Below are 14,539 nucleotides of genomic sequence, written 5' to 3'. Positions count from 1 at the left end.
GACAAGAGAATTTGCGTGGAGGAGGCAAGTAAACAGGTATAAGGCACAGAGCCTACATGTGGCAAGGTGAGAAACTAGGAATTAGTTAAGCATCAGTTCAGCAAACAAAGGCACTCATATCTCAGTTTCTTATATGCTTCCAGATGGGACAGGATATAATGGTTAGGCCAGCTTCCAGATGAAAGAAGGAGAGCTTTTCAGAAAGAAGACAAACAGGTTAGCCTGCTGGAATGTAGATTGTAGAGCTAGAGATCATGGCAGGTTTTGATGATAACTGTTCGTCTCTTGGCTTACTGGTCACTGTGAATGCCAAGTCTTTTCTATGTTTTTTTTCCAGGGCTTCTACTTGAATTCAGGCCAGACAGTGCTCTTGACTTCTGCTCATAGAAATCTCCCTTGAAACCTCACTGAACTAGTCCCTGAATATTCCCTCCTAATTTAAAAGAAAAAAAAAAAGATTGATTAAAAAAAAAAATTTTTTAAAGAAAAAAAAAGATTAATAGTGAGAGGTTATTCTTGATGTAAATCACATATCAGGTGATGGAAATTTATGATAAAGTCCCCTTTGCCTTCTACCTGAAGGGTAAGCTACTGAAAGGGTAAGCCAGGTTGTTAAGTATTGCCGCTCCCCAGTGGAACTCAACAAAATGTATTGTTATATGCCTGATGTTGTGCTAGATGCTGGGTATACAATGATAATAAATCACCATCCCTTTCCTCAAAAAACTTACTGTTTAGTAGGAGAGAAACAGGCCTAGTTTAAAAAAAAAAAAAAAATCACTGCACAATGTAGTAATCCTAGTAGATGTAACAGGTAGAAAGCAGTTGCCTGTCTGGCTTGGTCTAGGGAGCCTGGGAGTGGGAGAAGTAGTGCAGGCCGAGAAAGCAGTAAGTACTCAGGCAGAGTGTGATTGAAGCACTGTGGTTGTTCTAAGAGCACGAAGTTCAGGTAGTGGCAAGAAGCCTTGCCAAGGAGCTTGAAAAGCCTGCTTATGTGGAGGGGAGCCAGTGACCCATTTACTCTGGGATTTACATGCTTGGAGTTACACTTTTAGCAAGGTCATAAGCCCAGTATATAGGTGACAGGGGGAGGGATGGGTAAACGATTAGAGTAAGGAAGGAGACCGGATAAAAGGCTTTTGCAATAATCTAGGTGAAGGGTGATGAGGGTATATCTACATTGAGACAAGTATCACTGGCATAGAAAGAAAAGGGATTCAAAAGATGTTCAGGCAGTGAAAATGACATGGTTTGTTGACTGGGTGTGGGAGGAGACAAAGAGGGGGTAGTTGAGTGTGACTTCCCTGCTTCTGGCTTAGAGATGGGCAGATGTTGCTACGAAAAACCAAGGTGTAGCAACACAGGATGAGGTGTGAATATGTGGGAAGTCAGTGTAAACATTTGCAAATCCGAGATGAATGTTTTGTATCTGAGTAAATTCTGTTTCCTGATCTTATTTTGAGCAGTTAGGGCAGTTTTCCCCATAAAGTATCACTAGTATAAATACAAGTTTCTAAATGAAAAAAAAAAAAAAATTGCTAAATCCTGTGTATAATGAAAGGTGAAAGTGCTTTGAGAAAGACACAGAAAGTAGTATCTCCCAAATGTCACCTTGTAACTCCAACACTATATAGCCTGCCCTTAAAATATAACAAACTTTCTGCATCTTCTCAAATGTCTTACATTATTTTCTTTACGCCTTTTCCTATTCTCCTTTTCCCATGCTTTCTAAGGGTGGGGGGGGGGAACTACATCTGAAATTTAACGGTGTTAAGAATTATAGTATGTTATTCCCGTTTAATCTTTGTTTTGCTTGTGAGTGTAAGATTGGGCCTAGAGGTGAAGGAGGCCTTAGCCTTAGTGTGTCTCACTTCTCATTACTGGTGGATGGAAATGTAGGTGGGGACTGGAAAGCCAGGTCCCCTGGGGTCATTCTGTATAGAGGTAAATGGCGCGTAGAATGTTTCATCCTTCCCAACCCAGACTAACAGTTTGCACAGCTGGATTTCATCGATCTTAGCTTTTCTATGTTCTCTAAGTTCTTCAAACTGTATCCTGCTACAGTGTATCCAGGAACTTGAAATACTTGGTAGAAATCCATTCAAAATATTATTTTCCTAGCTTTCAGTTAAAATCAAAAGAGTAAATGCGTATCAGGGTGGGGCCAACCAGGGTCTTTCTTGTTAAGCATACTTTAGCAAAACCAGTTCAAAACAATATTGAGGAAAAGTGTGGTACAACATGACCTTTTAACACCTTTGTTAGTGTTTACAAGAGTTCAACCATTTTATGTTTCAGAGTTGATTAGATATTGATTATAATGAAATCAAATGAGTTATAAATACTAAACTATTTATTTCTAGGAAGGGAAAATCCTCTGAATTTAAAGCTCACACTGCCCCTGTTCGAAGTGTGGATTTTTCGGCTGATGGCCAGCTTCTAGCTACAGCTTCTGAAGACAAATCAATCAAAGTATGGAACATGTATCGCCAACGCTTCTTATATTCCTTGTACCGCCATACGCATTGGGTACGCTGTGCCAAGTAAGTGCAAAAAGTTTCATAATAAGATTTCTACTTTTTTGACTATAGTTCATGTTTACCGGTAAAAGAAAAAAAAAGATTGGGGGCAAATGGATTCATTCATTCAGCAAACATTGTGTGCCTGCTGGGATTATAGTAGTAAACAAAACTGTCAAGAACTCTTGCTTTCATGGAGCTTACATTCTAGAGAGGGGAGACAGAAAATAAACAAATAGAAAAATAGATACAGTGGGTCAGATGGTGGTAAGTCTTATGGAGAACATTAGAGCTGAGTAAGGAAAGGGGCTGCCATTTTAAATAGAACGGTTACACACTGCCTCACAGAGAAAGTGACCACTGACTCATCTGAAGGAGAGGAGGGAGTGAGGCTTGAAGAAATTTGGGAAAGAAACGTCCCGGGCAGAGAAACAAGTCTGAAATCCCTGAGGTGGGAGTGAGGTGGCATGTTTGAGGAAGAGCAAGGAGGCTGATATGGAGCCGAGTGCAGGGGAGGGGGTAAGAGGCCTCGTGGAGACTGGGGCCAGGTCAGGGAGGGCTCTGGCATATACCCTGAGTCAGATAAGGTGACACTGGAGCGTGTTCATCAGAGGAGTGTCATGTGCTGTCTGACTTAAATGTTAACAAGATCACTCTGACTGCTGTGTGGAGAGTAGACTGTTGGAAGTTGGGGCAAAAGCAGGGAGACCTTGTTAGGGGGCTATTGTAGTAGTTCAAGTCCCGGGTTGGACCAGAGTGGTGGCAGAGGAGATTGTGAGAGGTGGTTAGATCCTAGATAGAATTTGAGGTTACAGTCAATGGTTTTAGCTCGTGTTGGTTACCACAGAGAGAGAGAGAAGCGTTAAGAAGTGACTGCAGAATCCCTGGCAACAATCTGTTGGTAGAACAGTGCTTTTGTAGGTGTTTTTGTTAAATGGCAGCTAACAGCCCTGGAGCCCTTCCTACTCCTAAGATACACTGCGAATGGACTTAATATGTGTATCTCATATCATCATCAGATATGCCCTGTGAGGGATGGGCTGTTGTTTTTATTTTCCCATTTTGTGGATGAGGAAACTAAAATTTGGAGAGTTAAAGTTAGGACTCATTTAAAAACTCAGTTGAAACTGACAGAAATTTAAATTCTTTTTCCCTCCTCCCAGTGGTTGATTGGGTGACGTGTTTGATAACCATTGAGTAAGAAGGGGAAGACTAGAGCCTGGGACTCGAATAACGTCAGGTCTCTCTGTATCTTGTCTCTGGATCTCTCTATATTGCCGGCTTCATTGTCTCAAACACCCTGATGCTGAAGCCACTACCAGCTCTAGGCTTAAGCCCTAACAGCTTTGTGACGAGAGAGGTAAAGCTTCTCTCTCTTAGCTCCTGTTAGAAAAGGCGGGGGTGACAATGGCCTGGCTTGGGTCCCATGCCCACCCCTTCACAAGCTGGTGAGATACTGTGGTTTAGGTTCAATTTCTGGATCAGCCCAATTACCTTGGGACCAATTACCAGGGACAAGGTGGGTATATTAGTTTTCTATGGCTGTCTTAACAAAGTACTGCAAACTGTGGCTTAAGGCAACAGAAATTTATGCGGTCACAGGTTTGGAAGCTAGAAGTCCGGAATAAAGGTGCCAGCGGGGCCATGTTCCCTCCAAAGCCTCTTCCAGCTTGTGGTGGTTGCAACGATCCCTGGCATTTCTCACTGTAATCTCTGCCTCCATCATCACATGGTATTTCGCTGTGTGTCTTTTTCTGTGTCTCTTCTTATAAGGACACCAGTATGACCTCATCCTAACTTGATTGCGTCTGCAAAGAGCCTGATTCCAAATAAGGTCACGTTCACAGGTACGAAGGCTTAGGACTTCAACTTATGTTTTTGGGGTCTACAATTCAACCCACAACAGGGGGCACAGACCTCATGTGTTGGGGGTGGGGATAGAGAGGAGGGACAGTTGTCACAAGAAGGGGATATGGCATAGATGTGATCACTGGCGGAATAGCTGTGAACCCTGCAGCCACCTTGTTTGTGCCTGCTGTGTGAAATAAGTGCCCAGGTGTCACCAACTAGGATGCGGTAGAGTAGAAGTTTGAGCCTGGGCCTGCCTGTCTAGCCTTACAGCCCATATTCTTAACCATTGTTACTGCTTTCATTAGGACATTGTTGCTCAGGAGATGTTGATAAAAATCAGAGCCACTTTTTGGCTCTGGCTATCTCATTTTCATTTCTGTACCTGCCATATAGTAGTGTGGTTAAGAATATGGACTCTGGACCTAAATCTGTAGGTTAAAACCCCAGCCACACCACCTATTAGTTGTGTGACCTTGAAGTTACCTAATTTCTCAGTGCCTCAGTTTCCTTACCTGTAAAATTAGAATAGTGCCTCCCGTATAATAATCACTATATAAATCTTAGCCATCATCATTGGACATCACATTCGTGTTAAAATTTTAAAGATACTATGTATATGTACTCTGATGTCTTAGTTATCTAGTGCTCCTATAACAAAATACCACAAGTGAACAGCTTTAACAAAGAGAAATTTATTTTCTCACAGTTTAGGAGGCTAGAGGCCAAATTCAGGGTGCCAGCTATAGGAAGAAGCCTTTCTCTCTCTCTTGGCTCTGAGGTTCTTGTTCTTCCCTGGTTGAGGAGCTTCCCAGTGCAGGGACCCTGGGTCCAAAGGACACACTATTCTCCTGGCTCTCGTTTCTTGGTGGTATAAGGTCCTTAAGTCACTCTGCTCGCTTCTGTCTTTTATATCTTAAAAGATGTTGATTTAAAACACAACCTAATCTTGTAGATTGAGTTCTGCCTCATTAACATAACTGCCTGTAATCCCGCCTCATTAACATCATACAGGTAGGATTAACAACACAGGAAAATCACATTAGATGACAAAATGGTGGACAGTCACACAGTACTGAGAATCATGGCCTAGCCAAGTTGACACACATTTTTGGGGAACACAATTCAATCCATGATATTCTAATCATTGACCCCCTAAAATCATATCCCTGCCACATCTAAAACACATTCATGTCTTCGTATCATAGCAAAAATCTTAACTCCATTCCAAAATCTAAAAATCCCTCTTCATCTGTGAAATCTAGAATACAAGTTATTTGCTTCCAAAGTGCAATGGTGGAACAGGCACAAGGCACACAGTTCTATTACAAATGGGAGAAATTGGAGGGAAAGAAGGGATAACAGGTACCAAGCAAGTCATCAGAATACATTGCATTAGCCCTCAAGGCTTGGAAATAACCCTCTGTTCTCTGAGATCATTTAGATAATGGCCCTGCCCTCCAAATTCTAGGTTTTGGCCATATACTCTGGATTCAAGGTGGAGGATCCTTGGCCCTAGGCTTCAGCTCCATCTTTCAGGCTCACTGGAATGACAACTCAGCTCCATTTGAGTGGCGACTCCACCCTTTGAGACCCCAGAGATTGTGGCCTAACCCTTTGAGACTGAGGCAGCTCTGCTTCCTGTGTTCCTTGTCTCTTCAGCTCCTGCTTCCTGGTTCCTTGGCCTCTCAGCTCCCCGAACCCAGTTGCCATCACCTGCATCTGCCCTGGTCTGCCTATGTAGCTCCACAGATAAGTGCCTGAAGGCACGTCACTCTGCCAGGAAGCCTCCTCCCAAAGGCACTCAGCTCTCTCACTCCAGGGGTTAGCTCCAGTGCTATCTCAAGCCGGTCTCCTGGTTCTCCTGCTACCATTTTTCTGATGCTGCTTTTTGCCATCTGCACTGTCTCCAATATAACAGCTGTCCTCATTTCCTTCTGAGACTTCACCAAAATTGTCTTTGATGTCCTAGTTCCACTAACAGTCTGTCTCTTCAAGGCAATCTAGGCTTTTACTATTAGGCACTTTAAAACTCCTCCAGCCTCTATCCATTCAGTTCAATCCATAACGTAATTCAATCCATGACACCTGACTTAAAATATTTTCCCATCTAAGGAAGTAACAAGGACCCTGGTGGCACAGTGGTTAGATGCTGAGCTGCCAACTGAAAGGTTGGTGGTTCTAACCTACCAGCCTCTCCACAGGAGAAAGATGTGGCGGTCTGCTTCCATACAAATTACAGCCTTGCAAACCGTATGGGGCAGTCTACTGTGTCCTATAGGAGCCAAAATCAACTCAACGGACAGGGGTTTGATTTCAGGCTTAAGGAGTTGACGTATGGTGCTCCCCAAGAGGCTGGTCAAATAATTTATATTTATTTATGATGTCAGTAAGAAGAGGAGGCAGAGATCTATCACCTAGTGGACTGAAAATGTTCTCCCTTTTCAGTTCAAGGAAAGAAAGCTATGGTGGAACTCTCACTTTCATCTGCTTAGCATCTGTTCTCCCGTTTTCTGGTAGGGACGCATCAGTTTTCGATGAGGAGCCAGTCCTCTCTCACTTTCCCTCTGAACATTATCAACTGGAGTGGCCCTGTCTCTATGTCCAGTGGTGGGCATTCAGCTCAGGCTTGGCCATCGGGAATAGAATGTCACCCTTCTATAGGAGTCAGTGAATTTCGGTTCCAGCACTCTTATTGGAACTGCAGGACTTTCCTCTGGGATTGTTTTCTTTGAGCTTATTTAAACCTGTAGCAGCTGAGGGACGTGGTAGGCAAAGAGCTGACCTGAGAATGATGCTGATTCAGAGGAGAACAGAGCTGTGAGATGAAGACAGACTGAATTGCTGTCTAATCACATAGCTTAGCTTCTGGATCTAGCCATGTCTGAAATTACTGAGTGTGTGCGCATGCATGTGTGCATGTGTGTGTGTGTGTGTGTGTGACATAAGTCTTAAAAGAAAATCCATTTGCTTAAAAAAAAAAAATGATGCTTTTCATAGGACATGTTTTGAAAAAGCGGGGATTATCTTCATATCAAGTGATGTGCACCCCAGCCACTTGTCTCCATTCTCAACACCACTGCCTTAGTTTTAGCATCATTGGCTCTTGAGGAGACTTGGCAGTAATCTAAATGTTCTGCCTGAGTATACATTTACATTCATCCCAGTATTGCCTTCAACATGACCTTTGCGAAATGCAAATCTGGTCAAGCTGTTCCCCAGCTTAAGGCCTCTTAGTGGCTCCTTGCTGTGGTATGTATGCTCTGCCTCCCTGTTCATCGTGTCTTTTGTCCTTTTCACTCCTTACCTTATTGCAGCCATACAGTGTTCCCCAAGCATGCAGTGCTCTGTAATGCTCTGTGCCTTGCCATGCCTGGAGTGTCCACTGCCTCTACCCACCCTTCACCATCCTCTTCTGCATTTCTTCAAGAAGTGTTTCTCACTCTCTCAGACTGAACTGCTCCCTTCTTCCTGTATGCGGCCACATTGCCCTGTTTATGAGGCCTCTTTGTCAGCTTAGGTCTCTCTTCCCTATTAGACTTTGAATTACAAGTGGTTTATTCACACTGTATGCTCTTACCAGGCACAGTTCTGTAAATTCTGTGGGTACCACAGGAAGTAAAACAGACAACATTCCCACACTCATGGAGATTCTTCTACTGAACGGAAGCAGACAGTAAACAAATACGTTAGCAGTAAGTGCTCTGGATATAAATCATGTAAGATAACAGGAAGATGCAGCTTTTTTCCCTTGAAGTGAAAAGGTAGAACAACATTTTCAGTCCACTAGATAATAGATCTCTGCCTCCTCTTCTTGTTACCGTACATGATTTGTAGGTGAGAGGTGCTCTTTTGTCTGTGGAGGTCAGGGGAGGCATGTCTGCTTTGGGAGAGTGTTCGAGGCAGAGTCATATACTGTAGAATGCTAGTTACTGGGGTGGAGAAGGCTCAGAGAAGTGGTGCAAATATGTAGGTTGAGTGAATCAATGAAAAGTTGTTGAGTAGGCTTAGGTTGACTTCTAACATGGAGGTAGTTCTGTTGGAAGTTTTCATGGGCTCTTCAGGAACGATTCATTTTGTGGATCTTTTATATTAAAGATCCAGGGGTATTGTACATGCCTGTTATGCATGAAGAATTCTTATATTGCTTCACTGCTTCATTGTCTGTTTCGGTGAACTCTGTTCAGATTCACAATTTGTATGCTCAGTACACCTGATCTTAATAGAATGCATTTATCTTGTTAGCACATTGTGGTTCTGAGGTTTATTTATTTATTTAATCAGTTGGTTTCTTACTATCGGGAGTAAATGATTCATGTGAAATTCTGTACAGACTACTCTGGAGGTCTTTCTATGATAAATAATTTGGTTAAATTTAATGAGTAAGGATTTCGTCTTCATGGCAACTTTGCACATATGCACCCCACAACATTATTACAGATAATTTCTCACACATTTGTTATACTCTTTTCTTGGCTCATTTTATGCAGTTAGAGAACAAGAGAGCTGAAACCAACGTCTAGAGGGTCCAGCGACCACTCGGGACCAGCCGCCCCGAATGTTTATGCAACTTCCTGTAAGAACTTAGCCTTGGTGGGGTCACCCTAGTCTAGGACTATCTTACAAAGGTCTGCAGAACCAGAAACCCAGTTTTGATCATGTAACCAGAGGTGAGAGAGCTCAGGGGGAACTGAGTCATAATTAATAAATTTAGGAGAGTCTTAAATAAAAAACAGATGCCAGTTTACTTATTTATGATGACAGTACTAACTTCCAAGGGGACTGAAACATTTTTAACCCTCAGTCAGGGACTTCTTTCTTTTTAAACAAAGTCAGAATATAATCAAAAGGCTGCTCAGTGGGCTGTGGAACTGAAGCAAGAGGAATTTGTTGAAAAAAATCTTTTGGATAGTTTTGTCAGGTTAGGATATTGAGATGGACCCCTCTGTTCTACATAACTTACCAAGGAAACTAAATAATCGGTTCTGCCAGTCAAATACCCTCTCTCCTTGGGGGCAAGGATGGCAAGACTATGTCTCACATACTTTGGACATGTTGTGAGGAGGGATCAGTCCCTGGAGAAGGACATCATGCTTGGTAAAGGAGAGAGGCAGTGAAAAATAGGAAGACCCTCAGTGAGATGGATTGATGGAGTGGCTGCAACAATGGGCTTGAGCATAGCAACAATTGTGAGCATGGTGCAGGACTGGCAGTGTTTTGTTCTGTTGTATATAGGGTCGCTATGAGTTGGAACCGACTCAATTGCACCTAACAACAACTGGGCCAGGATGGAGACACGGTAACTAGCTTTTGCTCTTTATCTTTTGCTGTAGCTTGACACCTCCTCTCTGTTGACAAAGTATCTTTCAAGTAACACAGTACACTCAATTTGCTTCAGCAGAGAGGCAATATAGTGTAGTGGTTAAGAGCATGGGCTCAGTAGCATGTGATCCTGGGCTCATGACTTAACCTGTCTCTTCCCCTATAAAATAGGGATAATGAAAGTATCTTCTTCATAGAGTTATTGGGCAGATTAAACAAGTTAATGTATGTAAAGTGTAAGTCAGCTGTTAACTACCCTCACATTCCACTTCTTCCCCTTAGTGATTATACTGGAATTACAGCCTCCCTGTAATTCTTTGCCACGCCTCATGGACTGTTGCCCGGTGTGCACATAGCTTTGTATTTGACCAAAGACTCAAGGAGACTCCTAGGCAGTTTTTGGGGGCTTCTGCTTTTCATAGCTCCCTCCTCTCTTGTACTCTCCCTGAAAATTCTAGCCCCTTTAACATTTCTGTATTCTGATTTGTTTCCTCTGCCCAGCAAGAGTGCTTCTCTTTCCTTGGGCTCTACTTCCTTGTGCCATGGTTTAGAAAGTGCCCCAAGCAGAAATCTGGGATAGATGTGGTGCTCATCTGTCTGGTTCCCATCTCTCAGGATTCACGACTCTATGCTGTCTCATGTCCGTGCTAAAAACAATTGCCTCATGTATTTTGTCCATTTGTATGATTTTAGGGGGAGTAAACCTGATACCCACTACTCATCCATGGCTGGAACTGGATGTTGTGCTAAAGGAATTTAATAGGGCCTGACAAGCCAATCTCAGAATTAATATGGATGAGTAAATGTGCAAGAATAGCTAAGAAAATTTGGCAGGAAAAAAAATATAGGGGAGAAACTCATCCAACTCGCTCTCAAAACATACTATAAAACAAACATAATTAAAACATGATGATAATGGTACAGGATTAGGAAAGCAGGTCACAGAGGCCCAGAAGCAGACCCATGTATATATGGACACTTAATTTTTGATAAAGATGGCATATCCAATCAGTGCGGAAGTGGGTGGATTACTCAGTATGTGGTTAAGCTTATTGGATTTCTATATGGAAAATATAAAGTTGAATTTTTATTTGATACCATAACCAAAAACCAAAACCAAACCCAGTGCCATCGAGTGATACCATACGTATATAAAAATTGCAGATGAATTAAACAAGCAAACATTAAAAATCATCCAAGTAATAAAGGGATAAGAAAGTAGCAGTAGAATTTTATCTAAATTATGTTTTGGGGTTATTCCTTATTACTGAAGACAGAAAAGCTTAATTTTCTTCTTATGAATGCTTGATAGTGTTAAGAAACTGATTCATAAATTACTTCATTTTTTAAGGTAGCTATTACCCAAACAACCTTTAGTACTTGGGAATTCACAAAAGTGTGATAATTACCACTAACACTATTAAAACATTTTCAATGTGGCAGGCACTCTTTTAAGGAACTTACATAGATTAATTCATTCAGTCCTTATAATGATTTTATGACGTAGATATTATTATCCCTTTTTACAGATGAGGAAACTGAGGCAAAGAGAAGTTTAATGCTTTGCCTAATGTGCCCTGATAGAATGTGACGGACTGGTATATGAACCAGGACCTTTATACTCTTAACCACCATACCATCCTGCTCTTTCTCCCAATGCATGGATAGTGTATTTAAATAAATATAGAGGAGAAGAGAAGCAATTTTTTCTCTGTTTGGTATTTGAATTTTAAATTTATCACATGGCCTTAAATAATTAAATTCTTTGTGTGCCAAGTATATACTATGTATGAGCTTGTTCCTGGAGCCCGGACTTAGTCCATGTGGCACAGTGACGGTGCCTGTAGTGAAAGGAGAGATGAATAGCTGTGCTCTTAGGATTTAACTAACCATCGTTTATGACTATGCATCTTAATTCACAGAAATATTTTTAAGTTATGCCATCTGTTGGGAAATAGAGTCATGCTTTTAAGATACAAATTAGTATAGTCCTTTTAGAAATCAATTTGGAATATGTATCAAGAGTCTTCGATGAAATGATTCCACAACTGGAAATTTGTTCTAATGAAAATACTCTTTTGTATTCAAAGGAAAAAGCTTTGTATTTAAAGGGATTGCATTCCATTATAATTTATAATGGTAAGGAATTGAGATAACTAATTTTTCCAAATAAAGAAGACTAGTTAAATAAATGTGGGCTACTATGAGTCATTGAGAGGGCAGTATATGCATGTAATAGCATGAGAACATGTTTATATAAGGGAAAGGCAAAATCCAGAGCTCTTACGATTATGATATAAGAGGCATGTATATGAATAAAGGATAAAGTGCCTGTTGTACACCAGATGTTAACTGTAATTGTGTTTAGATGATGGGACTATGGGCTTTTTTTCATTTCTGTATTTACCAGTTTTTTTTAACAGTTTTTCTTTTTTTAATTTTATTTTGTTGTTGAGAATATGCACAGCAAAACAAACACCAATTCAACTATTTCTACCTGTACAATTCGGTGACATTGGTTGCATTCTTCAAGTTGTGTAACCATTGTTACTGTCCTTTTCTGAGTTGTTCTTCCCACATTAACATAAACTCACTGCCCCGTAAGCTTCCTGTCTAATCTTTTGAGTTGCTTTGATCCCATATAGATAATTCTTAATAAAGGATAATGCTCAAGGCAGACATTTTTTACTGTATTTAAGCTAAACTGTTGTTTGGTTTTAAGAAGACTTCAGGGGATATTTTTGGGTTAAGTTGTAAAGATTATCTCAGGGCAGTAGTTTCAGGGGATTGTCCAGCTCCCTTGGCTCCAGAAAGTCTAGAGTCCATGCGAATCTGAAATTCTGTTCTTATACAGTTTTTCTTTAATGAATAAATGAAGAAAACATCATTTGAAATATATAAATGAAAACTATCCCCTTTTAGTTGCAAAAAAAAAAAAACTTTTCTAAAAATTAAAATTACTATAGATGTCTATTTTTAAAGATAATGTGTATTGCAGGATAACTTACGTTTCTTTATGATGTCCTCAACATTATTGCTTTTCCTGCATTAATTTTAGGGGGGAAAATCAGCCTTTAATTTTCACCTGTTGGTAGTGTTATAACTGACCTTTTGACCATCTGAACTGCAGAGATTTTAAACATGAACTTTCATTGGCTATAATTTTAAGCTAGCCCCAATTCCCTTAAAAAGTTTATTATTCACTAAATATTTTTCAAGGACCTGCTCAGTGCCTGGGGATCGAACAGTGAATAAGACAGATGTGGTCTCTCTCTTCTTGGAGCTTATTTTCTGCAAATATGGAACACTTGGTTGTAAGTGTGGTATACCTGTGATGTGAGTGTGAAATATGGGTTAACATGTACCAGAGGGCTAACCTAGTGGGCAAGGGGAATTCATGGAGACTGTTGGTGAGGAAGTGACTTTGAATCTAGACTTGAAGGGTGAGTAAAAGTTAATAAGGTAAAGAGTAGAGGGAGTATTTGTGGCACAGGAAACAGCATGTGAGAAAACACCTGAGTCAAGAGAAAGGACCTCAGAGAAGATGAGTCTGGTGTCAGGAAGAGTGGGGTGGTGAAGATGAAATGGCAGGAGGGCAGGTCCTGGAGGACATGGTAAGCAGTGCTAAGGATATTAGACTGTCTCCAGGAAAATGTGAAGCCACTGGAGGGCTTTAAGTAGAAAAGTGGCCTAATTTGTTATAAGATTTAAAGATCACCTTTGTTGCTTGTAGAGAATGGAGGACAGTGAGGCCAGTTGTGGTTTGAGGAAACAGGGCCCGATAATGGATTAGAATATGTGGAAGTGGAGGAGAAAGAGAAATCAAGCATGGCTCCCAGGTTTCTGGCTTGAGAAACCATCACTAAGCAAGGGAACACTAGAGAAGGAGCAATTTGGGGAGGAAGGTGATGAGTTCGGATTTGGGCATGTCAGGTTGTAGGTGCCTACAGGATATCCAAGAGGAAACACTGACTAAGCAGTTGTACTTATGGATGAAGATACCACAAAGGAAGTTAAGCATCTTGATGGTAAATAAGGAAAAAAATAATTTATATGTTTCCTGGCATAGTTCATCTTTTTATCTTTTTTCACCTGCTTTTTGTTCTCCAGTAGTTGCAGAAATGAATCCTGTTACTGTAGGAGCAGATGGTTTGTCTTCTATTGCTGAGTAACACTAAAAAACCTAAAAGTTTTGCTTATTGCCTTGAACTTCTTCGTCAATATATAAACACCAAATCCTGTCAAAGCAAACTCTGAGACTGCCAGTTTTTTTGGTTCTTTTTTTAATAAGTGTATGAATATTTTAGGTCTGAATCGAAACTATTATACAGAGGGAAAACCATGGTCAGAGTGGTTGTGAGTTTTACAAGGTTACATAGCTGGGCAGTTGTAGAACTGGCCCTAGAATTCAGGATTCTGTATTTACTGGGCAGTCTTATTTGCACTACTTCTACTGACTTCTGCTCCTATTGAGTAGCTGCTGGCCTCAGAATACCTCTAATTATTTGTTTCTTAACAGATATGGAACAGTGCCTACTCTGGTCTCCAGAGCTATGAAAATGTGTTTTAATAGAATTGTAATTCTTAATGGTAAGAAATATCCAAAGAAAATTTTGAATTTCTTATGAGAGCAATTAAAAATTTCTCATGGTTCATGGTTCTCTGTGAACCCTTTGGTTCTCTAATGAACAAATAACTGTAGCAGTGCATATGGGAATAAAATTGAACATACAGCTTCAGGAACTCTATAGATCCCAAAATAAAGAACTCCTGTTGCATAACTTGGGCTACCCTCAAGGACACAAGAACCAGTTTTGCCAGAAAGAAATTCAAAAATTTCTTCATTCTCC

General features: G+C 40.8%; 1 protein-coding gene across 2 annotated transcripts in view; it reads left to right on the top strand.

Annotated features, from left to right (window-relative positions):
- The window catches only part of POC1B (POC1 centriolar protein B), a 116,971-nt gene that overhangs the window by 31,220 nt on the left and 71,212 nt on the right, over nt 1-14,539 (top strand). For both annotated transcript variants that reach the window (XM_049884023.1, XM_049884024.1), the window contains exon 4: nt 2,364-2,543. In XM_049884023.1, the coding sequence (XP_049739980.1) occupies nt 2,364-2,543 (180 nt within the window). The remainder of the gene's footprint in view (nt 1-2,363; nt 2,544-14,539) is intronic.

This window comes from Elephas maximus, chromosome 4 (assembly GCF_024166365.1).
Source record: "Elephas maximus indicus isolate mEleMax1 chromosome 4, mEleMax1 primary haplotype, whole genome shotgun sequence".
Lineage (NCBI taxonomy): Eukaryota > Metazoa > Chordata > Mammalia > Proboscidea > Elephantidae > Elephas > Elephas maximus.
This window is presented reverse-complemented; position numbering and strand designations above follow the sequence as displayed.